The sequence below is a fragment of the Rhagoletis pomonella genome, unplaced genomic scaffold (assembly GCF_013731165.1).
Source record: "Rhagoletis pomonella isolate Grant_MI unplaced genomic scaffold, Rhpom_1.0 Rhpom_scaffold_00008, whole genome shotgun sequence".
Classification (NCBI taxonomy): Eukaryota; Metazoa; Arthropoda; class Insecta; order Diptera; family Tephritidae; genus Rhagoletis; species Rhagoletis pomonella.
This window is the reverse complement of record NW_023458562.1, coordinates 37160198-37187414: the sequence shown is the minus strand read 5'-3', so window position 1 is coordinate 37187414 and position 27217 is coordinate 37160198. Positions and strand designations below refer to the sequence as shown.

Genomic DNA, 27217 nt, shown 5'->3' with positions numbered 1-27217 from the left:
AGAGTGAGCTCTGCTTTTGAATTGCTTGCCCAGTCTAAAGTAGCACCTATTGACATGAGTAATACTTCGTTTAACCTGTAGACTGAAATTATTGATGAAGTCAACGCTGCATCCTAAGTAAACAAAGTTCTTCCCTGCTTAAAAAAACTACTTATTTTTGTATCCTCGTTCACCGCTACACCAACCCCTTTTTCTTTCCCCCGTTAGATGGAAAATTACGCTCTTATAGCTCCGATGTTGAGGCCTGCTACAAATGAGAAGGACAGCACGTATTACGCCTTCCAACGTCAGATTGAACAAGTCACACGAAAGTAGATCTAAAACCTCGTTTGGTATCGGTAAGTGGCGCAATTTGATCTCTATTCTTTTGGTTAGACAATGTAGGCTGAGATTTACAGCTTTGGAGAAATATTCACCGCACTAACCAGCTTATTGTCAATGTATTTGAATACCTAAATTAAAACAAGAATTATTGATATTCTCCCCTTTGGGCCGAGTGGATGTACCAGGCGTCGCCCCTAAAAATTAAGCAGGGGTTTCCTCATCAATCGCTCCACTGGAGTGGCTGTTAAAAGCATTAAAAACTGCTGATTTCATATGTACTTCTACTACCACGTTTCTGCTTCGTTCATGGCTGGCACCAATTCCAGTCTAGGCACCTTTCGGCTACTGATTTATTTTTTGATAGAATTTCCAGACTATTTCGTCTGCCGGCATCTCAAGCTTCTGTGACCCACGTCTTTCTGCCTCACTATTCCTCGTCTTGAAAATGCGCTTCTCCTCCCGACCGCTAGTCGCTCAAGTAGTCTCTGTGCAGACAATAATATTTAGTCACCTCTTTGCCAGCGAACCGAGGGGACTGGGAGGTAGTGTCGCACTAATTTATATCCAAGTGATGAGATGTTGCTTTTTACTCCTAGACCTCAAACATTCTTCGCGATACCTGACGCACTTTCGGTTGTTATGCATGTGGACCTTAACTGCAGTCAGCCCTTCCTAGTTCGGGTCAATGGTTATAGCCACATTTAACTAAGTGTAGGGATACAAGTGGTGTCAAGGAACCGCAGTTTAACTAAGGTTGTGGAAAATGCAGTAAGATATGTCGGGTAAAATTTTTTTTCTTCTTTGAGAAGGATAACATAAGCAGCAGCACTTTTCATACGCGTCAATCTGTTGCAGCAGCAGTATTTTAAGATCAGAAGGACAATTCAAATTTCTGGATGAAATCGATATATTTTCGAATTATTTTTCGATATGTTTACTGGGTGTTCGGAAGAGGTACGGATAATGTCTGGCAATGCCAATTTGACGGTAATCGACTGTCAGACAAGTCGGCGGCAGTGACAGCTAAAATGTATATGTGGCGATGACGAGGGAAGAAATGGTCGGGCAAAGCAAAGCAAGAGTTTCGAAATAAAAAAGGAACAAGAAAATAATAAAAAAAAGTCAAAAATACATAAAATAACTGCAACAAAAACATTCCGGAAGAATAAATATCAGCAAAAACTCGAAAGAGTATTCCCTACCCAAGCCAGCTGGAGAAGCAGGTAGGTTGACGTCATTCGAGGTGGCGGGCGGCCAGCAGACACAACGGCTAGGGCAATAACCGACGTGCTGGCAGGTGCGTGTCACTTTTGATTGCTGTCAAGTTTTTGCCACTGTCGCATACGTGTTTGTACACCGGTATGTTATTACGTATGTGTCTGTGTCTGTGTTCGTGCCTTTCGCACTAACTTAATGACTCTTCACTGGCGTTCTTCCTGCTATTTGGTTTGTTCTCTTATTGTATGTTTTTATTTTGCTTTCGTTTTTTTTTTGTTGCCCACAAGTCAGCCAGTCGGCCCAGCTTTGCTGGATCATCCGCTTGTGCCACACGTTTTTGTGAAGTAATCAAGGGAAGAGTGTAAAACATACATAAGTGTAGCGTGGAAATGGCTTTGGTGCGACGAGAAATAAATGGGAAGTAAACAAAAGAAAGGTGGGAAATGAGGCAAATCTTGCACATACGTACACATGTGACAGTGACGAAATATATGACACTGAGGACAGCGAAGGTAATAGAAAAGTTGCATTCCTTGGGGTTGTGCAGTTTAAATTTTGGGAAGTGAGTGGCATAATTCGGCTGTGGACATTACTGCAGAAATTCTTAGATAGATCTATTTTTTTAGGCGTTGTGGCTTTCAGCGCTCACGCCGACATATAAAACCTATAGCTGAATGAAGTGCTGAAAGCCTGAAAAGCAGCATTTTGTAGAGTTCTACTCTTTTCGAGTTTGCTTTCACCTGGCTTAAAGCTGTAGAAGGCAAATCCTATTTCAAATAATACCGTATCGATGTAGTCTCTGTATCTTTATCGATTACTGATTGTAGGCCCAAAACCTGGGCTTGAAAAAGTAATTTCCATCGCTAGTGAGGCCCTCTTTGTCTAGCTCGAAAGCTCTTCAGTTATATTCAACACCTTTGTATTCTAAGATACCTTACGAGCCTTAGGACCGGGATCTCGTTGTCTAATAGCCTTGCGAGATATGACCATACGTTCGAAACCAATTCGGGCTTCGAGCTCAACTATGCGCTGCAACTTCTGGCTGCTATATAGCTTTCCGTTGCTGAAGGTAGGGAGGTAAAACTCGCTTCTTTATATAAAAAGATACAAAGGGAATGTACGGGAAAAGAGTTCTAGGTACGTTATCATGGAAAATACTTCGCAAATTCCTCTTAGATGATGCAATCTCCATTTGCAGGCAGCTGTGGTTAGGTCTGTTCCTTTCTCGTTGTCAACATAGCCGCTGGCTTTCGGAAATTTTGTTTGGTTTTGGTTTTCCTGAGAGAGGGGCCCATGGACCAACGTGTGATACATTTAGTGCAGAGGTACACTTAGCTAGTACATCCGCTGTCTCAGTTCCGCATATCTCTCAATGCATTGGTACTCTTGTTAGTGTAATTTTGAGTTGATCAGAAATTGAGGCCAACTTTTTCCTACAGTCATCCACAAGTTGTGACCCAACCCAGGAAGAGGAGGAGACTTGGATATCTGGGAAACTTTTTACCTGCCTTCTTGCATGGTATTTTACGTATCTTATCGAAAAAGTTTGAGTCTAGGAAACACTTTTTGGTCCCGTTTTGCTGCCTGTTTTCGCTAAAAATTAAAAATAAAGCCTTGGTTCGGTAACAAATTACTCGATATTCGTTCAAGAAAGCCGAAGATCCTACAATCTCGAGGAAAATATAGAGTCAATCACAGTGGTAATCCAGATAGGAATAGGAATTGGGATTTTTGTTAATACAAGTGTAGGGAATGGCTAGAGAAGCTATCCACCATGCACCTCAAAATGGCCGCTGCTCAATGAACGAAGAATAGTGATTTTGCTTAGGCTTTTAAAGCCGGGTGTTCGGATTTTCTCCTGCATAATATATTAAGTTTAGGATAATTCCTTCTTGGCCATAACAATTATTAATTAATAATTAAATTAAATAATTAAAAGGCTTACTAGTTTGATAGCAGTTGATAATAATTGGGTAGATATATGGCCTAATGTCCACATATCCGACTCGCATTATAAATACTGACAACAGCCACAGACTTAAACAAACGAATGTAGCGATTAAATAAATCAAAATATTTTGAGTTTTCTCTTTTGGGCGCATTTCTTTTGGACTAAATTTCCACTTATCAGTATTTTCTTCGTTTCGCACGCACTTTCCACTTGTTTACTTATTGGCATTGCTCTCACTCTCTCTCTCTCTCTCTCTCTCCCACTATGCGTCGAGCGTCACTGATAAAAATTCCACTGCTGCTGCATACCTGTTTTCTCGATAACGGCACCAACTGCACTAAGCGGTGTGCCATGTTTTGGCCACTTTTGGCCACATTTCATTTACCGGCTGCTTTTATTTGTGACTTTTCCGCCACCAAAAACACGCCACACTCAGCTGCGCTGCGCTCATGTCATTGCTTTGTTGGCTCGCTTTGACTTTGCGCTGCCAATGCGATGGGCGTCCGGTTTTTGGCAGCGCTGTTTTAACGCCGGCAGCGCTGCATGGTTGGAGGTGGAACTTTTCGGCGATGGGCGCTTGTCTGATTGATGGCAGGTTGTAAGACTTGTTTGATGAGGTTTGAAATGAAAATAACCATAAATAGGATAGAAAAAAAAATTAATTTTACAAAAACAAATGAAGTGAAACTAAAAAAATTTAATTAAACATCAAATTAAAATATAGAGGTTTGAAATAAAAACATAAATTTAAAAAACCCCAGAATAAAATGAAAAAAAAACTCAATAAGATTTAATAAAGTAAAACAAAAAAAAAATTACATTAAATAAATAAAACAAACATACAAAATTATAAAAAAAATTTAAATTAAAATAAAATAAGAAAAACATTAAAATAAAATTAATTATGTATAACAAAATAAAGCAAAACAAAATAAGATAAAATAAACGAAATAAAATAAAATACGTACATAAAATAAAATTTAACAAAATAAAGAAATGGAAGGACAATGAATAAAAAATTTAAATTAATTTCACTTAGAATGGAAAGAAATAAAATACAATAAAATAAATAAAAACATAAAATAAAAGTATTTAAATAAAGCGTTTAAAATAAAAATTACAAATTAATATAAATTAAAAAATATTAGTTATTTATAAAATGAAACAAAAATGTACTAGTAGTTTGTGTTAAAATAAAATAAATAAAAAATACTAAGCGCGTACATTTTTGTAGTGTTTGGTCGAGTTTCTCCTCCAATTTATAGTGTGCGGCCTGATGTCGTCCCACAAATGAATGAGAGCTTTTTCATAGCAGAACTTCAATCGAAGGTTTGCCGTTGCCAAGAGCTATTAGTAAAATACTTAACTCGCTACCGCTTTTACCACTCCGCCACAAAAAAATCTACATGAAATAAGGAAAGAAAATAAAAAAGAGGATAAATAAATAATAAATTATGTCAAAAAAATTAAAATAAGACAAACAAATAAAAAATATTATTAGTCAAATAAAATAAGATAAGATAAAAAATTAAATGAAAAAATTAATTTAAGTTCAATTGAAAATAAAGTAAAATGAAATAAAAAAATGGAATATTAAAATAAAATATAATAAAACAAATTTAATTTAAAAAAGTTAAAAAATTAGAAAAAATACAAAATAAAACCAAGAAATAAATGAAAAGTAATACTAAAGAAAATAAGATATAAATTAAAACAAAAAGCTTGAATAAAATAAGCACAATAAATTAAGTAATATAGAAAAAAAAAAAATCAAAATAAAATAAATCAAAAAATGTAATTAAAATTAAAAAAAAAATTAATAAAAATAAATTTAATTTCAATTGAAAATAGAGTTAAATAAAATAAAATAAAAAATGGGCATTCCCATGGTGGCGCACGTGACAGTCGTACGATTTCAATGTGATACAAAAAAGGAATACCATTTGTTTTCTTTAACTTTTTTGGGCCATTGTATAGCACCTAATTAGCTCTATATTTAACCGATATATCAATCGAACTGCTTGGTCCTGAAATATAAGCATTTAAAGAGAGGTTCGTTACGTGACAAAAAATGGAAGTTGATTTTTTCTTTTCTTACAAAATCGCAAAACTCTGCGAATTGTGGATGGCTATTTTGATGAAACTTATTTTGATATGATTTGGAGCAATTCTAGTTGTTTTTAGAGTTTTTTGAATTAATGCAAATTGTTTCAATTCTCTTTTACAACCCCAAGTGTGAAACGTGACGTGACGTGGCGTGACGTGATATAAATTTCCATCGTTATATTTTTGTTAATATTGCTTTTAAATGAATCTTCAACGCAAATAAAACATGTATTTTATGTAGAATATACTTTATATTTTGACTTCAGCGCCAATTCAGGGTCAATTTATTAGAAATCTATGATTTATTATGTTTCAACCACATACGCCAAATTCGAACCAAATCGGACCATAAATACGGTTTTCCGAAATATCTCGACCTTGGCACCACCTAGGAAGACCAATTTATGCAAACATTATTCTTCTTACATAGCCAGTATATATTTTAAAAAGCAGACAAATCGGCCCGTAAATACGTTAGATATAAAACTTTTATTTTTTTTGTCGTGGTGGACCTTCCGCTGGAAACACCCAAATGTAATTTTAAAATAAAATGTAATAAAATAAATTGAGATTTAATTATGAAACTAAAAAATAAAAAAATTAATTGAATTAAAACAAGAAACAAAGTAAAAAAATAATATGAATGAAACCAAAATATAAATTAAAACAAAAAACTTGATTAAAAAAAAAATCAAAATATTAAAAAATATGGAATAAAACGAAATTAAATATGCCAATAGCAAATTAAACATTTAGATAAAATGAAATAAAATGAAACAATAAATAAGTAAATCTCATATTCTTGCGCTTTGTTATACAAATAATGCACATCCACCCGTAGTCTGAAGTATTTTTGCAAGGCATTTTTCGGGAAAAAATATTTTTACAGGCCTTTTACTTTTTTGGTGACAACTACTTACATTCGGCGATAAAAAATTTTAAAATAGTTCTACTGGAATAATCGAAGTACTTCTAAATGAAGGTGTAATGATGTTTGGTGAGCTTTAATATACTGGCATTAGGGTGGTACGTTAGATTGATAAGAATTGAGATCGGGTGTGTACTAGAACGTGGTACTTAAATCAATGAATTTTTGATACAATAAAAATTTTCTCCACGAAAAAAAAAAATTAAAAAGGCGACCCATATGTTCAAAATGTTTACGACATTGTGTGTTCGAGCTAAAAACGTCGCTATATCATACTTTAAGATCCGACAGTAAATGCAGAATATATAAAGAAAAAATTAAAGAGGCGACGTTCGACCAAAAACAATTTTTTTTTTCGAAATTGTCTTGCAAAAATACTTATGAGTCGAAGGTGTAGGGTGAACTTTTTTTCTGGTACGGCCTAATGCACAAAATTAAACGTAATTTTACAGGTAGACTTTTGCTTCCTTAAACCGAATCACTTCCTATTTGACAAATGACCACATCCTCTTTGCCTGTACGCAGATGCGCCTTTAAAATGCCAATAAACACTTTTCAAACGATTTCAAATCAATTTTCCAACGATTAAGCGTCATTCAACTTGCACAACAAACGGTAAAAGTGTGAGCAAAGTGCCTTACAATGCTATTACTAGTCGTCGGTGGCAAATGCATATATACCTACACATGTATGTACATATGTAAGTAAAACCAAACAAAGTGCAATGACATGTAGAAATGGTAGTGTAAATATGCAATGGTAAATATAAAGGAGCGAATTGTACTATTTAAAGTAAGTAAACGTTTGTATGGATGTACATTAGGCACGGTACTAAAATGAAACTATCTCTAAACTTATAAATACGTACATACATATATATGTATGTAGATATGTATAAAACTGACCAGTGCAGGTGCACTTTTATTTACCCAAAGCCAACTAGTATATGGAAGAGCTTCGGTTTACGCCCAGCGCTGGTATGAGTACCTATCATTAAAATTTTAAGAGTTTTCCTTCGTGTACACAACCACCTCTTGTGCCGTTTCTTTTGTAGTAGATATTCAATGGGTTTAAACCAATTTTGTGCCTCCAAAAGAATAGTCCCTTTTGTTCAAATATGTAAACACATAAGGCAAAACTGTTCATAGACATTTTCATACGTACTATGTATTTACTCATTTACAGTGGGTCAATAACTGACTGTGCCCAAAGCTCCACGCTGCGAAGACATAATCTAGACCTAAGCTAGGTAGAGTGACTTTTTAGCTGAAGCAAAGCGCCAATTACATCAAAATAATACTCGTAAAGGAGAGAGCGAAGAAAGCCGTCGGGGCGACACCTGGATCTTAACGTCTTCTCTCTACGACTGGATTGTCACGGCAATGCTGGTTTCAGCGAGATCATTACAGAGCCCATAGATTATCAGGCAGGCAGAGAAAGTTTCGAACAGAAGCCAACAGCATGGAGTCAAGAAATATGTGCGGAACATATGATAGCCAGAGGATGGTCGCCAAGCTAGTAGTTGGTATACTAAAAGCACAAGATTTGTTGCATTCACATGCTTTAAGTTGTTCGAATGAGGGAACTATAAAACATATTCTCTGTGAGTGTCCACACCTAACCGGATTGCGGCTTAATTTCCAGTTTACCTTGGGAACTGCGTTGTTTTTCAACATTATCCCTCTAATGCACAAGGATGCCTCAGGGCATTCAGTTTTTAAGTCAGTTATTTTGAATGTACACATATTTTTCATGCTGCTCGTTATTGGTAGCCATCGCGTACATTTCTACCAACAAAATGAGACCAATGCGCGCTTATTATTGCGAATTATTGCAAAGTCATTGTCAGTATTGTTTCAGAAATCACTGAATAAACAAGAAAAATTGTAAAGTGAAGTTCCTTGTTTGGTGAAACGCAAAAAACATACTTATAATAGTTATATCGGGTTCATATTTTTTTTTTAGCTTCGAGTAAGTATAAAGTTTGTTTGTTTGATATCAAGAAGTGGAATAAAAAACAAATAATGCGATTTTTGTTACATTGTTTGATCGTGCCTGTGGGCAGCCTTGTGAAGCAAGGAATAAAAAAATTCCCTTCTTTGTAGTGAGCAAGTGCTTTTTTCGAGGTGAACCTTTTGACTGCTTACATGTTTTTTTACCTGAGTTGTAGAATTATGTCAGATAATGTTGAAATTGGATCTGAACGCCGTCAACGGCTCCAACGGGGGGGCAAAAGGCGGAAAATCGAAGACTGGTCTCCAGCGGAGAGACAAAAGAAATATAACTTGAGCTCAATAAGTGAGGAGCAAATAAGAGATTTGATGGATTCGGTGATTGGACCGGATGATAGCGATTTTGATGACGACGATTTTGTGAATGACCCAGATTACATGTCAGGGGGGATAACTCCAGAAGATAATGAACTTATAGATGAATGTTTGAATACTATGAGCTCAGCCGAAACAAGTGACGCATTTATACAAGCTGTTCAGATTTCTCTAAATAGCAGTTTGCTTGGAGAGTCATCAACAATATCTGATACTCCACCAGCAACAACAACCGTAGAAACACCAACAACTACAACTGAAGCAACAACAACAGCACCTGAAGCAGCAACAATCAATAGAAAAAGGCCACGTTCTCCGTTACCTGAACACGAAGAAGAAGGTCCAACAGTGCGTTTAGGTCCAGGTGGTTTTACAGCACAAAGTAGGTTATAAATAAGCTTTTTATTATAGTGTTGGGGTAACGTTTATTGTTTTCCTCTTCCTCAGGTTTGGTAGATATTGATAAGCAGTCCAATGAGTTCAAAAACATATTATGGCGAAAAAAAAGTATGCAGCATCACGTCAATGAAGTAGCGTTCAGAGGGAATGATAAGTTACCTGACAAAGTAGTCGGTTTTGAAACACCTTATCAGTTTTTCAAGTACTTCTTCACGGAAGAAGTAATTGATTTCATTGTAGAGCAGACAAATGCGAAAGCTGTTTCAGGCAATGTTAACACGCAATTCCATGTGGATTCGGAAATGGCTCATCACTTTCTTGGTTTACTTGTGTACATGACAGTTGTTACTATACCCAATACTCGATGGTACTGGGGAAAATTTCAAGTGGATAAAGTAAGAAAAGTCATGCCTCTCAGGAAGTTTGAGCAAATGAAGAAGTATATGTGCTTCTCAAATGAAGAAGACAGGATAAGACGAGGTGAAGAAGGCTATGATCCTCTGTTTCGTATCAGGAAGCTTTTAGACAAATTGAACGAGCGATTTGATTCAATTCCAAAAACAGCCCGACTCTGTGTCGATGAGCAGATGTGTAGCACCAAAATAAAGCATCATCTGAGGCAATATATGCCAAATAAACCGCACAAATGGGGCGTGAAGCTATTTGTGCTATGCGATTCACATGGCTACTCATATAGATTTGAAATTTTCAATGGTGCAGGTGATAATGTTGTTGTTCCTGGAGCTCCAGATCTAGGTGCTACTGCTAACGTAGTTGTCCGTTTATCTCAGACAATACCCGATTTTGTGCATCATATCGTGTATTTTGATAATTTCTACACCACATTGCCTTTGCTAGTGTACCTTCGTGCGCGTGGAATTTATTCATTAGGCACAGTTCGTGCAAATAGACTGCCTAATTGCAAGCTACCGTCAGATAAAGATCCAGAAATGACAAAAGCAGCTAGAGGTTATTCCACTGAGTATGCTGCCACAGCTTACGGCATCGATTTATCAACAGTACTATGGAAAGATACAAGATGCGTTCGTTTAGCATCTACATATGTAGGAATAACTCCATTTTCGCGAAGCACGGGTGTTCCGGAAATAGCGAAAATTTCGAGATATAATAGGCAGGAGAAGAAATACGTAAACGTTGATTGCCCACAGATTATTAGAGAATATAACGCTCACATGGGGGGTGTTGATTTGATGGACGGCTTGATGGGTAGATACAAAATAACATTGAAAACTCGTGATGTTATGACACGTATTTTTTACCACCTGGTTGATATGACCATCACAAATGCCTACATTCTGTACAAAAGAGCGAATTTCGAGAAACAGAAAGATCCATCACAACACAAAACAGAAGAGCACTTACTATCATTGCCCGAATTTCGTTTGGATTTGGCTGCTGCTCTTTGTGCATACACGAAAAAAAGACCTGTTGGTAGACCGTCTACTGCACCAGAGGAACTTGAGCAGCCAAGTGTATCCGGTCAACGAGCCCAACATCCAGTGGCAGATGTGCGTTATGACGGATTAGACCACATGCCTGTATGGCTGGCAAAAAAAAGAAGGTAAAAGTGCAAGTACTGCAAGACGTCGCAAACCCAATGCGTTTGTCGTAAATGTGACCTGCATTTGTGTTGCAGTGCAGCTAAGAACTGCTTTTTATCATATCATACTAAACCGTAGTTTTTAAGTACCTCCAGTTACTTGCATTTATATATGTGAAATCGTTATTTCAAATAAAAAAAACTGTTGTCTGAAAGATCTATAATCAACTTACTTGTTTAATTTTTGCATGCCCATTCCCACAAGGATGCCCTCAGGCCTTCTATAGATTACCTCATTTGGCGGCTAGGTTATAACATATATCTAAAATTTGACTTCAGAATCGTGTTTCTCGAACCCAAGTTGCCCAGAATAAAAATTATGGTCACCCAACTCGTAGCGGTTTAGGTATGTGCATTAGAGGGTTATTCCAGGAGTTAGTTTTATGATTTGGTCGTAGATTTTCTTGTAACATTATGGACCTTAAAAATTTCTGCGAAGCTAAGCACTAGCTAGCAAGTCTTATCGAAGCTAAGTAATTATGCCCAATGTTTACAGTGCTTCAAAACATTTTTGAGTAGTGAAGTTTTCTTAAAAACAAACAAACCGATCTTACATTAAATTAAATAAAGGAAATCATCAACAGTCTGAATTATTTTGGAGCATGCAATAGATCGGTTTTAGGCTATGTATGCCTACAGAGGACATATACAATTTTTCACCTTCAAAAGGTAACTTGATTTTGTCTTGGACGTTCACAGCTGTTTGGTCCGCGCAGTAATCGACACCTGGAGGAGGACTTGTTGGGTTTTCGGTAACAAAGCCTCTTATGAAACTCGATAACCTGACGTTTATGCAGCTCCACCCATATCTGCTGTATCGATTTCGATTCTATTTCCTGCGTTTTCGTTTAAGGCTTCCTGTTCGCCCTTGCGTTCGCTGACCTATTCCCTTTTTTGACTCGCTCTATGCTGGCGTGCTGTTTCCGAGAAGTTTTCATATCTTACAATTACTTCCTAGTAGTGTTTTGCACTTTTTAGCTTCCTAGAGCAGCCAACTGGCTTTAGGACTGGTCCCGAGATTTTCACGTCGTCTTTTAGGACCCAGTTCTTTTCACTCGGATTTCAGGTTGATACCAGCCTGTGTCGAAGAGGGATTGATATGTGTGTTATTGCTGGTAGTTATTGAAAGTTCAGATTTCGTCACTGACTCCGCGGGACCTCTGAAATGGCTTCGTTCAAGGGACGGTTGAGTGGGAGAGGTGGCTGAAAGGAAAGACCTGTGCACTTTTTTACGGATCGGTATAAGCTTGATAGGATGGTTTTCAGAGGGGTTTTTCGTTATAAAAACTCCATTAATATCAAGTTTAGAATTCCAGACTTCTGTAACGTTTTTTAGACAACAGCGCTTGACATTTACTACCATCTACTCTAATAATCGAGCGGTAATCTTAGCCCTCAGCTCGCTGATTTGCTCACAACCTCCGACCACCTCCCTCGAATCGGAATTTTATCTAATTATACAGCCAGACTCTTTCAGATTACCAGGCTCTAGTGCCTTTGCGAAAAACGAAATAGCCTGCATGGCTGACAAGCTACTGAGAAAGCGTACCCTTGAAACGATATGACCAAGCAAGAATCGGGCGGCAACGCAACTGACCTGTGATTCACTCTTGGACAGATGGATCTCATGTCAACCCCCAGCGAACGGTCAAACAAGTTTCTACGCTAAATTTTCGTCCGATCAGAATTGACGCGATGAGACAAAAAACTCCCATCACATCCACAATACTGCAATGGCTTGAGGGATTGTCAGGTGGAATCAGTCCAACATTTTTACTAAGCTCTCCAGCTTTCCCCAGATTAAGATCAAAATATCACAGCTAGCATAGCGGCGGGAGTCACTACCGTTCAACATTACGTGGTATCACAAAGGATAGCCTCTAAAATGAGCAAGTCTATCCCCAACTGGGGACGACTGTCTTACCTAACCTAACCGCACCTCACCCATCGGTGTTACTCCCGGTAGTTTTACAAGGTCAAATGCTGCCGGTTTACCATAGGTGGTAATACCGAGAGCCTCGGATTCTGCAACCTCAGATCAAGAAATCATTTTTTTCATTGCCGTTCTGCACCTTAATTTGTTTTTTTCGTTGTTTTTCATGCGTTGTTCGGAATACGTCTGACTTCTCCCATTTATCGTAAGCGACCATTCGCTGATAGCAATTCAATAACCATCTGCCGATAAGTCACTCCTCGGCACAGCTACCTCAAAATCTAGTGGCACTTGTACTCAGCTACTGTGTTCATGTCGATCATCTAAAACCTTCAGTTCAGCTATTACTTAGTCCCAAGTGTGAGCGAGGCCTTAGAATGGTTCTGGTACTACTTACTAAGCTATTCCTATTAGTTTGGCGAAAGTTGGGAGCTCCTGGAAGTAGAGCTTCCTTATCGCCACTTAAGCCTTTTTGCCATGACATTACGAGTACCATGACCACCGTTGAAGTATGCTGGGATACACATGTATTTAAGTAGTAAAGTAAGCTTTTATTATTAGAGTATTGAATACTTGCCCACAGTTCATTTCCGTGCACTTTTCGATATCATCAAATATTGAAAAAAAAAATGATTTATAGGCAAATATTTGTCATGCCCATAGCTGTACTATAAAGCCTATATGCACATTTCGTGCCTATGACCTGTTCCGCCTTCAGGCTTACCCACCCTCCTCCATCGTTTCTGATATGCTTTGCCCTAGCAGGGTTATGCTGCTGGCCTCATTCCTTCCTGTCAGGCTAGTGCCAGCTAATTGTACTTCATTTGCCTCATATATTTTGGTCACACATACGTACATATGCATATTTGCATTCACCATATGCCTGAACAATAAATGTTCATTCCTTGTGCTATATATGTATGTATATATATACTTCCTCTTAGGTATCTATATTTCCGTTTAGATAACAATACATTTCTGTACTATTAATTGATGAGTTTTTAATTGATTTTCCATCCGAAAAATTACCAAAATTTGCAATGATATAATTGCATGCCACTTTAGTTGTAGAGCTGAGTAGATAACTATTGTGCACGTTTCCATTTTGTCCGCAAACTTGCAATCTATGAACCAAGTGGTGATTTGCAAATAATTTGTGTGCCTGAAATTTTAATTAAAATGCTGGCCTTGCAAAATTTTTGAAATTTTAGTAGATTCGATTTTTCATGTATCTGTCTTTCAATTATTTTTTTTTGAGAACAATATTTGTGTTTAAGAGCAGATACAATTTAAAAGTTACTTGGAAAACGGCCCCTATTTTATCCGTCTTTTTCAAATTTTGAGAAAATACTAAAATCTAAAAATGTTTAAAGGATTGAGATTGAGAGGCATTTCTAGTCCATGTGAATACACTTAAAAAGAAATGAGATGGCAGTATAGAGCAAATTGTTGAACCAAAACACCTGCAGTCCACCCTGATGAGTACAGGCATGCTAAAAAACTTGGCGTTCGCCAAATGTCAGTATTTATTTAATTGGCTTTATAAGATATGCAGACAAAATGAATGAGGCTATTCACTTACGCTCGAAAAAGCCTCGTGATTTAACTGAATTGTGGACCTTTGAAAAATTCTTTCGGGATTTCTAACTCTTAGCATTCAGGAGAAACATAAATACATATATCCAGAGATTCCTACCCACAAGTAGATTTCGTGAACTGAAGGCTTGAAATTTTTTTGAAAAATTTATTAAAAATCGAGTTTCGAGGCTTTAACGATTTTAAAAGAATGCCTCTAACATTAAACAAATCTCAGTTGGACTCAAACACCCCTCAAAGTGTAATTCCTTTGTTCTGTTATTTTGAATTGCAGCAGCACTACTAAATAAGTGGCCATAAATGAGACGTTCTGAAACAAAAAAGGGATCGCTTTCAATATCAGTTCACAATATAGGGAAAACCACCTTCAACAAACTCACCGATGTTATCAGCTCTCTATTAATATTCGCATAGCCATCCAAATTCATTATAGGCGGATTCTTTGTTATCGCCATTAGAAACATTTCCACCTCCTTTTGTGTGGCGCTGTCCACCACAGTAAGGTCTACATTCAACAGCTTCGTTTGAAAGTCCAAACCCACACTTTGTGTGGCATAATGTGCCTCATTGCAAATAATGTAGAGTAAACTCATGCAATAGAACACTATGAGGAAAAGACCAACTTCCTTATACGTAGCGCCATGATCCATAATTTCGCTGAAGGAACCATATGTGGCAATGATGGTGGTAAAGAAAACGACTAGACAATACATGCCATACATGTTGGAGTAGGCGCGACCTGGAGGGATGAAAAAAAACACATGCTTGAAAAAGGTAGAAAAGAAGCTCAACGCAGCTTTCCATAGATTACCGCAAGCCGATCAGAGTAAGCGAATAATCAGCTAAAAAAGGTTTGAGGTTTGATCAATACAAAATCAAATAGATAATGAACTCTAGTAGGTAAGGGAAGTTTAGTTTAGAACTCTACGTAGATCCTGCATATAAGGTGAATTAATTGAACCTTCGTGTGGAGATATGAGTAACTTTTCCTCAAGTGCATTTTGTCAACCAGAAGTGCCGTCCTTAGGAACCTCTTCGGATTGCTCTTCAGACAAAATATTATGATTTTTAAGATTTTCGTAATTTTATTGCCATTAGTGACTGATTTTTTGAGCGAGAAGAAACACATTTCTTTTCATGATGAGAATAAAAAACACTATAATAAATAAACTAACAAAACAGTTCCCAAATTTTAAACCTACGGGGTAAAAATAGTGGGATTCCTTCTTTCGAGGCAGAGATCACCAAGAACAGAATGTTTCTCCTAATCTATAGTTCTTCTGCGAAGAAGTTCTATGGTCTTAGCGGTATGCTGTTCTTCTTTAGCAATAAATTTTTAAAAATTAAATTAAATTAAAAGAACGCATCTACATTTTTTTTATTTTGAAAACAATAATAATAATAATAATAAAAAAAAGAAAAAAATAATAATAAAAAAGCCAAAATAAATAAAAAAAATTTAAAAATTAAATGAAATTTAAATAAATTTTTGGTCTTCTTAAAACAACAAAATCTAAAAATTAAATTAGAAAAAGATTAGATAAAAAAAGAAAATAGTAAATAAAAATTTAATAAAATTTAAAAAATATATTTTTTTCTAAAAATTAAAAGAAAATTAGAAATTAAATCAAAAAAGGGAAAAAAATAAATAAAATAAGTTTCTAAAAATTTGATTTAATAAAAAAATGTTTTCTTTGAAACAATAAAATCTCTAAATTTAAAGAAAATTAAATTAAAAACGAAAAAATGTTAGTTAAGAAAAAAAAATCCGCTGCCCGAGGTCTCGAACTTGTATCTTTCGAAAGACACGTCTGTACTTTCGACTGTTGGATCGACGCGAGCTGAATGATAATCAAGTGCTTTCTTTCATAATAGCATTTCAACACGAGAGATGAATGGGAGAGCTTTTTTCTAAAATTCTTGTGCTATAAAAAAGTCTTTCGAACTATCTTGCGATCTGTCTTTCATTTGTCTTACGAAAGACAGATCTTAGCCATAATTGCCCTTTTAAGCTAAATTGTGAAAACGGAGAGGTGGAATGGTATCAGTCCAGAATGCTTACGTAACAAAATCTGCAATCTCGCCATGTACAAACCGCGTCAATCTGACCTAATTGCTGGTGGCTTAGGGCTTCTAAAAAGGTCTACTGGAATAAATTACATTTAGACGCTTAGAGCTTAAGTGAGAGAAGAAGGAAGCATAATCGCTGTGAAACATGGATGTAGATAACATAAGCTAAGCGAATAAAGTCAGCAAACAGCGCATAGAGCGAGCTCAATGCCATGCGGGGTACAGCACCAGCGGACACCAGAAGCAGTCAGCGAAAGCAACACGACCATTTACCATTGCATCTACGGGCGGTCAAGAGTCATCTCACACTTTCTGAGACCAATCGGACGACCGTCCAGTGCTTCCACCGGTCGCTACTAGTACTCTTAACGTTGCCAGAAAACGCTGGGCGATCCACCAGTACATCCGCCGGTCGCCTCCGGTAGTCTAACCATTGTAAGGAACCAAAAGGACACCCACTGGTCGTCCACAGATGCCGGCATCAGTTAACATCACCGATTGTCCATCGATACCCTAAACAGTCACCGCTGCTCGCCATCTACGTCTCCATCACCGCTGTTAGTCTCATATCGCTCACCAGTATCTCTCTGGCCTCCGAAACGTCAGGCCGCCAGTCCCGCGTTAATACATTGAAGTACAGTGTTTTATTTTGTGGGATCGACTTCCTATCGTTCCGGAATTTGCTAGGCATTCCCATAGCACCCGACTAATGATATCTCATTCACTCCATTAATTTTGGTTCATCAACCAACGAGACATAACGCATAGTAAAACAATTTAAGCTTAAAGCCGGAACTTTTTGGACGTAGTAATTCATAGGCTGGAGTCCTTCCCTATTTCAGAGCATCATGCTTAGGTGCATAATAGAAGACACCATCAACTTCTGACTTAAAAGGAAATTTTTAAACACCGTTTGGGAAGTGCATATTTGTAAGCCAAGAAACGAAATCATAATTTCTCAGGCTTATGTCTTGCATACTTACACTAAAAGGGAGAGAGCACTGAGATTGTATTTGTTTTGGAAATTTTATATTTTAAAGTTGAAGAGAGTCTAGAAAAGTGGCTATTAACTTACTGAAGATTTAAAAAGTTATTCATCAGAGGACTTTTAAGCGTCATGGGCGTATACAGAAAAAAATTTTGTAGGCGATGGCTTTAATGAGAAGGAATTTGACGTTAAAAAAATATTGAAATATGGCCGTTAAGGATAAATATTTATATAGAGAAAAAGGCATACGTTTTCTCTGATTACCAGATTTAGACCTTATGCTGTCTAGGCTACTTAACGGAAAAATGGAATAAAAACCTTGATTGCGAATTTTGCAATTTCAGATACTGGGTGCGTCGATATTTCGTCGGCTTACCTAGTTGTTGCATCATGTGACTCAGGTCAACCCAAAGATGACGATACTCTGTGAGCTTCTTGGCCGGCTTATCACTCATTAGAGTCATCTCGAGCGAAGCGGAGAGAGCGCGACTAGCGGTGCCGAATGCTGTGCAGTTTATATACCTAGAAGATGAAGATTAAAGAAACGAAAGAAAACTTGACTTCCACTATCGCCGCAGTAACTACTCACCACAAGCTGCAGAAACCATTCAACATCGCTATGATCGGATAGTAGGCGAAAGTGTACCACAGCTTAAAATCCGGCTGAAGGTAATACTGCGATAGATTTATTGCAATGCTGACACCCCACGAAAAGAAACACAGACCCCAGGTGAGCGGATACAAGTTGGGAAACACAATCGGCGAACCGGTAACTTTCAAGAATTTCAACTGATAATTCGTCCACATATTCTTGAAGATCGCAACTTGCGGTCCGTGACGCCAACTCGCGACCGGCAGTAAGAAGTTCGTGAATAGCAAACTGATGAAAATCACATTGTAGATGGCCTCATCGAAGCGACGATCCGTGTCGTTGAGAAAAGTGTTAACACGCTCACGCAAAACCATTACCACCACAGTCGTCTGCACGGAGAATACAAATATCGCCCAAAAGACCTGCTTGGAGGTCCACGAATAGCCAGTGCGTGGCATGTGCGATTTCTGCGGATTGCGATGTATGGGCATGACGCCCATTATTTGGAACAGCACCAGCAGACTCTTGGTGGTGTGATAGAAGGAATCGTGCTTGTCCAGCAATACTGGATCGTCGATGTCCTCGAATTTACGCACAAACAAATCAGTGCTAATCGTATTGTGTTCAGCGAGTATTTCCAATTTCTCGCGATAGAGTAGCTCATCTTCGAGAAATTCGCGTTGATTAGGATTGAGTACGGGTGTAATTTTCATAGGCGGCGATTGGCTTTTGCGTGTTGCAATTGCCCAGAAGGCCATGTTTGGGTGTATTGGTGGTAGAGCTTAGACGGTTATGGAAATTTCGCGGCGCTGGAAAATTCACTAAACGAAGTAACTGTAATGACTCTTGCTTTTCTTTCCAAGCCTGCCACACTCAGCTCTCAACTGGTTTCGAAATTCTCCAAAGCTGCTTTTATATCTGCGGTGAATACTTTAGCTTATTGACTTTCTTTTAAATTTTGCATTTTCTTTCGGAAACTTTGTTTCGAAATTCATTAGTTTTGTTGTTGTAAGCTACTTAATTATTCACACCTGCAAATAAGAATGACAGTAGAATGAAAGTTGATTTTATATTTGCTTTTCTGATAACAAAAGTTTTATACTTCACACTTAGTTTTAATTTGAAAGCAAAACGCTGCAACCGTTTCAGGAGCGCATTCAGGAATGTGAATGATAGTCGGAAAGAGCTGCGGCCACAAGACTACTTAGATCGGCCGCAGTCAATCAGCGGACAGAAAGACTTAATTTGCACGTAGGGTTTTCGCCCAACGCGCGCACGAAGAAAGCGTTAGCTCAATTACCGCTAAATATTTTTTTATAAAAAAAAATAAAAATAAAACAGCGGTATATTTTTTTCGGTATAGAACAATTCCGACTTTACTTTTTTTTACCACCCTAATAAACATTCATCAGTACGTAGATACATGGAAACATCGTCAGCACATGCTTCCATACATACACACATTTGTGTCTAAGAAGTTCTACATACTTATGTATGTAACTATTTGATATAAAAGTCAAAATTCAACAGAAGCTACTCCAGATACATAATTTTTGTGCATCTTCGTCAAGCACGAGTTGGTTGTATGCGTTTGACATGTCTAACTTTGTAAAAAGTTTACCTCCTTCCATTGATGCGAAAATTTGATCAATTCGAGGTAAGGGGTATCTAAAGTCACTCAAATATTTATTTATTGTGACCTTATAATCACCACAAATCCGGATTTCTCCAGATGGTTTAAGCAAAGGAACAAGTGGTGTTCCCCAATCTGAATTGTCGACGGAAACCAGCATTCCTTTGTCAACTAACTCGTCTAGTTTTTTCTCAACTGTTTCTCGCCATGCTATGGGTATAGGTCTTGGTTTGAAAAATACAGGAACTGCATCTTTCGAAATTGGTAAAGAAATTGTTGATATATTGTATTTACCCAAACCACTTTGAAATACTTCAGCAAATTCTGCTTTAATTTGTTCAATTATTTCATTATACGTGTTTAAATAATTCACTGAATTTGATTTGGAAGTAACATTACTAGTATTAGAATTCAGACCTAGCTCACCGGAAGAAAACGATTCCTTTTTTGAACTCAAATTAGATTGAGTTAACTCAAAACCTAGGGAACGAAGAAAGTCTCGCCCTAATAAGGTTGGCCTGTCTGTATTTGTAACTACAAATTTACCATAAATTTTTTGTCCATTGAAATTAACACAAGCCTTAAACTCACCAATAATATTAATCAGGTTACCTGTGTATCCGGTGTATGGTACTGAACATTGCTGTAGCACCTTTCGATCGAAATACGCATCGAATGTATTAGCTGACATTAGAGAACAAGGAGCGCCGGTGTCGCACAGCGTTGTTATTTGTATTCCGTTAACCTCAACCTTCAGGGTATAATGATTCAGTGCAGCGTTTCCATGGATGGCATATACGGAAAAATCAAAATCGCTAGTTTCATTCATACCAATGCTATAAATAGAATCAAAAAAATTATTAGAATATTTCTCATGTGTTGAATCAACAAATTGAACATTTTTATCACTCTTAAGTTTACGGTTGCAAATGTTTGCCAAATGCCCAACTGAGCCGCAAAAATGGCAAGTGCTGTTCTTGAATTTGCAGGTGTTGGATTGGTGGTTTTTCCATCCACAGTGTGTACATTTCGATACTTTGCTCGCTTTGCTGTTGTTGTTGTTCGACCTTACTGCGTTGCTCTTGTAGTTTTTGTTGTTAAATTTGCCACGTTGTTTGATGTAATTAACTTCAATATCATTGCTTGATTGAGCCAGCTTCGTTTCACGTATTAATGCCTTTTGTAAAGCCTTGGAGAGGGTCAATTTTTCGTCCTCTTCACAGATTTTCTCGAAAATCTTTCCAGGCAGTTCAACCACAAATTTATGCAAAATAATGGTGTCCAATGCTGCACCGAATTTACAATTTACTGCAAGTTTTTTTACCCGAGCAAACCACGCAGATACGCTTTCGCTTTCAGCTCTTTTCGCTGCATAAAATCTTTTAATTTCATTAAAAACGATGACTGGAGGTGTGAATTGTTGTTGCAGTATTTCACACAATTCCTTGTATGACTTTGTACATGGTAGTGCTGGACTACAAATTCCTCGTAAAATGGCGTATGCTTCTGATCCAATCGTTTTCAACAATGTTGATACTCTATCCGTGTCATCACTGCACTTTATTTCCAAGAAATGTAGTTCGAGTCTCTCGTGCCATAATTCCCAATTTTCTGTGATACTGAATTCTGGCATAGACACAGCTTGAAATACTCTCATCTCGTTGGAAGGTGCCATTTCTATTTGGATGTGTAGTTATTTGCGAAATTCCGTAATGAAAATATCAATTACTCAGGTTTTGCAAACTTTTTTATTAAGTTAAATAACTTTTGTTGGTTATAAAATATATAAACCTTTTTACTCGTCGCCAAATGTGATGTTTAATAGTCGAAGGTTCAGCAAAGAAGAAGGAGAGTTCTTTATTAAAAGCACATGTTACCTTAAAGCTAACAACGAATGTCAAAATATGGATAAGTGGGAGAATGACAATTCTCAGCGTTGCCATACTATGTATATATATTTATACTTAACACTTACTTAGGGTTCATAATTTCCATGCACCAGCTAAGTTGTAAAACTCTGCTGCATGATGAATGTTGCAACAATGCCTTGATGCACACAGAGTATTTATGTAAGTATGTACGTACATACATACGTATTTACATATCACACCCATATTTGACAGATCACGTTATTAATGAGTTATCTTTGCGCATGTGAAATGAATTAGTTTTGATGAAGAAGAGACTTTAATAGTGTAACAGTGGCTGGAGCAAGGTGCTACATCCGAGAGAAAGTACTTACTACAACAAAATTAAAGTCAACTATAGAGCAGGAAACCCCCTTTCCATAACTGAAGTGTGAGATAAGGCACTGCATATGAAGTCGCCTTGCAACTTATGTGGTTGTCTATGATTTGTGGCTGTCTATGATTTGTGGCATAGGAGTTGACGCTTGACATATGGGACTTTTCGATTGCAGTATATGTATGACTGTTTACAAGGCTGTTCGGTTGATTTCGACAACCTGACACACAGCAAATTGTGACAATCTTTGTATTGGCAATAAATTGACACTGTATTTGCTTAATTAAATTAAATTTTGATGAACCATTTAATTCATATATTTCAAGTAGATTAAGCACAACCTGTATTAAGGTAAACATAAGCTTTTGATGGTATTAATTAAGTTGAAGGCTGCGGTAAGCTGAAGGTATGACTTTTGACTTTAGAATAGCATTCAGCAATACAAAATCTTTGTGTATTGGCTAGTATTGGGTCGCTGAACGAAAATCTAAATGTAGCATTTTAGGGCTTTCCTTTGCGATCTTAGATTCGATTTAAAGATCTCAAATCTATACAAATTGATTAGTCTCGATATAGAGAATTACCTTGTTTAAGATATTGTGTTTTCTATAATTCGAAGACTTAATATGAAGATATTTTCTGTTGTTGCTATAACAGCATAAAATATTCTGCAAAAAGTCAAATGGCATGCTTTTGAAATGACACTGTTCGGACCAGAAAATAAGTCGGTCGTTTCGGTGGCGTAGAGCCGACTTTCGTAAACGCTTTGCTCTTTAGTCAGTTGCTCTCAGATTTCGTGGCGGGATGGAACACATCCTGTTTAATAAAGCGCCGCTGCAATCGAAGTGTTGTCCAACATTATAGTATTATTTTTTGTCACTTTTCCGTTGCACCTCTGTTTAATTTCCTCAACCTCAAGCACTAGATTCTGCATAAGCAAGTATCGCCGGTCTTGTCGTGCTATTTTTTCAGGTTCTTAGAGGTTCGTAATTGGTAAAGAATAAAGCCCTTTTCTCACCACGAGCTATGTAGAAGATGCTTTGCTAACGGCGAAACCGATAAATCACTGCTTGCCCCTAGCGTAGCCACATCAGACTCAACTCGCCAGTTACTGGTTGAGGATTTTTTTGTTGCAAGGTTTGGTGAGCTCAAGAATTTGGTCCGGTTCAAATGGTTTGAATGTGATCTAAGGCCTGTTTCGGTGCTTCCAATAGTCGACCCGAGGAGGTAACTACCCTACTTAGGAGGTAGCTTCTTTATAAAAAATGCCACAATGTCCATCCACGCACGAAACAAGCTCCACATTTTTTGCAGACAACAGATGCAGACCTAAGGTGTTTGCGTTGGATTTTTTCTACATACGAGGAAGTTTCCAGTTCTCTACGGAAATCCTTTCTCTAGGGTGCCAGTTGTCTAGAAAAGTTTCCGCAAAGTTCTATTCAGCTTTCCCTCTGCCGATTCGACGGGTAAAAAGAGCTGCTGAGTCACTCGAGGTGTTGCCGTGATGTCTTTGTCTCTTAGAGTCAAGTGCTTTCGAGAGAAGAAAAAAAGGGCTTTCTTTTCGACGCTTTTGAATAACTAAAAATTCATGACCGATTTCACTCTCCTTTTGTTGCGTTGGCAGCCCTTTTTCGGTTCTCTTGTTTCTGCAAATTTCAGAGTTTCTCTCCACTCACGTTGAGTTACGATGCAAGTGTTTCTTTACTGATAGCTGGATTAAGGTCTTATAAAGAGTTGCTTTGTGGGCATGCTATGGCATAGACTAAGTGCGCGGGAAGTATTCCGAGTCTACCTGCCGTTTTAAAACGCCCAAGCTATCTCCGTTTACTCGTTCTCGTTTCGTTGGTTGGACAATTGAACAATCCTTTCATGAGATGATGCGGATGACCAAATTTTCGGGAGTGGGCCAAGTGGGTAGGTCTTTTCAGCGATATGTCTTTTCGTTACCGAGTTTATAAACATATATATTTTCCTCGTCGCGACAAGAGTCTACAATTTTACCTTTTAGCTAAGGAAGGAACTTGGTCAAAGACTATCTGGATGTGAGAGGAGCCATTTTGTGTGATTGACATATTCTCGTTCAAAAGACTAATAAGTTACTAGTTATGAACTTAGAGCAAAAATCGTGTTCCACAACGAACGGGCGATAATTTTAAGTTTACGTTCAATAACAGGAGAGGAGCGGCATATTCTTCTACTGTGGTGCCAAGATAATTTTCAGCAGGGTTGCCACATATTTAAAAAGTTTGCTTGAATTCAACTCTTTAGTGTATTTACAGATTTCGATGTGGTTATCAGCCGAAAATGTTTAAGCCTGGGAAAAATTGGAAAATAATTTTAACTAAAGAGAGTTGCCACCTGATTAAAAGCAAAAATTATCTGGTCCATATGAAAGTTGAATAATATTTTCAATATAGAGATAAAAAACTGCCGGACTAGAATTGTATCCGAAAATATTTTAGAACAGGTTGCGACCTTTAATTTTTTTACTATACATATTAAAATATAGTAAAATTTCAAAATACGAAAACAAGGCATAAAATTGCCTAACATCTGTAGACCAGATCCGTTTGTCCAGGTTTTAAATTTTTGGGAATTAATACAAGGCAAAGTTGAACCCAAACTTTACCAAAATGTCGAGAAAATATCAAAAGGCACCAAAACAAAGTACCAACAAGTGCCGGAAGTCAATAGAAAATGCCGAAATTGTTTTAAAAAATTTCGCGGAAATTGCGAAAAAAATCTAAAAAGCATTTGAAAATACCTGATTTAACTTTAGCATTTTTTAGACCGCAACAGCTTACAGCTGGCAACCTTCATCAAATCAACAGCTGAAAAAGTCGATAACCAACAACATCATGTCGGCTACAAAATAGCTGCCGGCTATTTATTCGCTAGCAATAGGCAATTAAAAGCTTTAGTGCTAAAGTGATGAGCATGAGGCTGCAGTTGCAATCATTAATAGCCGAAAACCACCCCTACACTTCCCAGAGCTGTTGCTGCCCTCAGCACTAGCTTATGCCAACTCCCGAGACGGCAGTGGATGATAGAAAAGGAAAAGACAAAAAAGCGCCAAAAATGCAGTGTCATAACCAGCGGTGGCATGCGCAAGAGGCACGCGAAATGCAAGAAATTTTCCGAAAATGAAATAAAAAGAGTAGGCAGTGATGGCGCAACTCGGCGACTTTTGTGGAGGAGAGGCGAAGATGAGTGAATGTGCAAAAATAGAAGAAAAACGCCGGCCGGCTTGCGTACTGACAAAAACAACAGTTACCTACATCTCCTTACTAAAAAACAACAACAAGGCCGACAGCAACAAGTTAACTGCCGAAGGCATCAATGCAATTACAACAAAGCTACTCTTGTTCAAAAATGCCTTGGAGCTACATACATACATAGCTGCTGTGGCGGCGAATCGAATAGCACGAAAAGTGTTAACAGATTTTTGTTGTCGTAAAACAAAGACAAAAAGCAGAGTTAAAAAAAACACACAAAAACCAGAGATGTGTAGTTATGTGTCAAGTAGAAACTTGCATTCATATTAACTGGCAAGCGGCACCCAGCTGCAGCTGAAGATGCGCCAAATGCACCAAAGCGCGCCCTCGATGCCCGATGACATCATAACGTGCATATGTATATGTGTGTGTGTGTGTGTGTGTGAATGTGTGCCAACAGTAAATGGGTGAATGCTTGACTGTGGCGCTTGCGCAATCAATGCTGCCAGCCACAGCATCTTCAGCATGACCCGGAGCTTAATATACATTAAAAAGTATAAGTATGTACAAGGGGACTTACACAAGTTCGGTAAATTCATGATATTGCAAGTGGTTTTGAAAAATCTAAAAAAGATACATGTTTTTTAGTAATCTTACTTTTCAATTAAAATTTTAGAGAAATTGGTGGCAATCTAGCCAAGAAAGCGTAAAATTGGTAACCAAAGGTCGGTAGAAATTCCGTCACCAAAGCAGGTAGAAATTTGTCATGGTAATTATTAACGGCTTTCGACCCCAACCCTCTCAAGCCTATGGAAATTTTCACTCAAATCCAAAGCGCTCATGAACGATCCATTCGTAAGAGATATCAAAGATTGAATGCTGGTAATTTTTCCGTGGAGACTACACTGGAGAAGGGTGGCCAAAATTTTTGATCGACATGAAAAATTTGGCTCTCGTTAAGGGAAACATTTACGAAGATTCACGAATGTCACAAGAAATGATAGCCAGTGAATTAGGCTTAAAAAAATCTGCACGATAGGTTCCACGAATTTTAAATGAAAACCAGAAAGGAGCTAGTGTTCGTTTTGCTAAATATTTCCTAAGAAAGATCGAAAACGGAGCGGCAAATATTTTCGCCACTGGCTAAGTTGACGGTTTTGGTAATCATTGACGATTTCTTACGTAAGTTAAGTTAAGTCTAGATTAACTAAGCCCTAAGTGGTTTTTTACAGGCAACTTACCGAACTTTTCTTAGTGCCCTCGTATATGTATGTATGTACGTATGTATGTGAATATATATGAATGTGGTGTATGCTCGCTTGAAACAGTGTGACCAGTGCATTGTTATTTGCTGAGTTTGTCTGCTGTGCCTGCCTGCCGTTGGCTGCGGTAAATGTGGTTAACGTGTTTAATTTCGTGGTTATGTAATAGGAAGCTAAGTGTGCGCTGCTTAAATTATTGACATGTCGCACGATTTTTAAGAGACATTATATTAATTGGACAGGGAGTTTAAAATTTTGTTGCTTATGTTAAAGAAGCCGCTAATACATATAATGGTGTGATTAAAATTTTACGGCTGGCCTATGCGGGCGATTTCAATGTCCACCAGTAAATGAATTTATTATATAACGAAAAATATAAGCGAATTTGTAATAGGTTGCGAGCAAGAAGTTGAGAAATTTTGTTATAAAAATTACTATTTTTTCAATTTGTTTGTTTTACTCTATCGAGGAAGTAGCACTTTCAGAGTCTGTACGGAGTAAAAAAAAAAACAAAATAACATTGGTGAAGTGCATGCATTTTTGAAAAAAAAAATGTCGCTTATGTTATTTTTGTTTGAAAATATTCTTTTTGATGCAGAAATTTTCCTAGACCAACTAGATGCATTTCTGCATCAAAAAGAAAATTTTCAAAAAAAAAAAATGTCGCTTATGTTATTTTGGCGGTTAAGGCTCGATGTACATATATTATTTTAAATATTTTAATACATTAATTTTTCGTTCATTAAATTTTATTCTAAATGGAAAATTTATTCATCGTCAACAGTTTTAATTTGAATAGCTCTTCATATT

The 27217-nt window shown here is 37.3% G+C and overlaps 3 protein-coding genes across 6 annotated transcripts in view; 1 reads left to right on the top strand and 2 right to left on the bottom strand.

Annotated features, from left to right (window-relative positions):
• The window catches only part of LOC118744786 (putative polypeptide N-acetylgalactosaminyltransferase 9), a 438912-nt gene that overhangs the window by 14999 nt on the left and 396696 nt on the right, over positions 1-27217 (top strand). The gene's annotated exons all lie outside the window — the stretch shown is intronic.
• On the bottom strand, positions 14637-19055 carry LOC118744788 (gustatory and odorant receptor 21a-like). Its single transcript, XM_036478113.1, is given in 5 exon segments — positions 14637-14713; positions 14784-14890; positions 14892-15142; positions 17838-17983; positions 18051-19055. Coding segments are annotated over 4 exon segments (1191 nt in total). The 5' UTR covers positions 18812-19055; the 3' UTR covers positions 14637-14713; positions 14784-14857.
• On the bottom strand, positions 20278-21340 carry LOC118744789. Of its 2 annotated transcripts, none has more exons than XM_036478114.1 (2): positions 20585-21340; positions 20278-20522 (listed from the first exon to the last, which is right to left on the bottom strand). In XM_036478114.1, the coding sequence occupies exons 1-2, from the start codon at positions 21317-21319 to the stop codon at positions 20508-20510; spliced, it is 750 nt and encodes a 249-aa protein (XP_036334007.1). In that variant the 5' UTR covers positions 21320-21340; the 3' UTR covers positions 20278-20507. The 2 variants fall into 2 exon arrangements, with proteins under 2 accessions (XP_036334007.1, XP_036334008.1); XM_036478115.1 differs by having other exon boundaries at positions 20596-21340.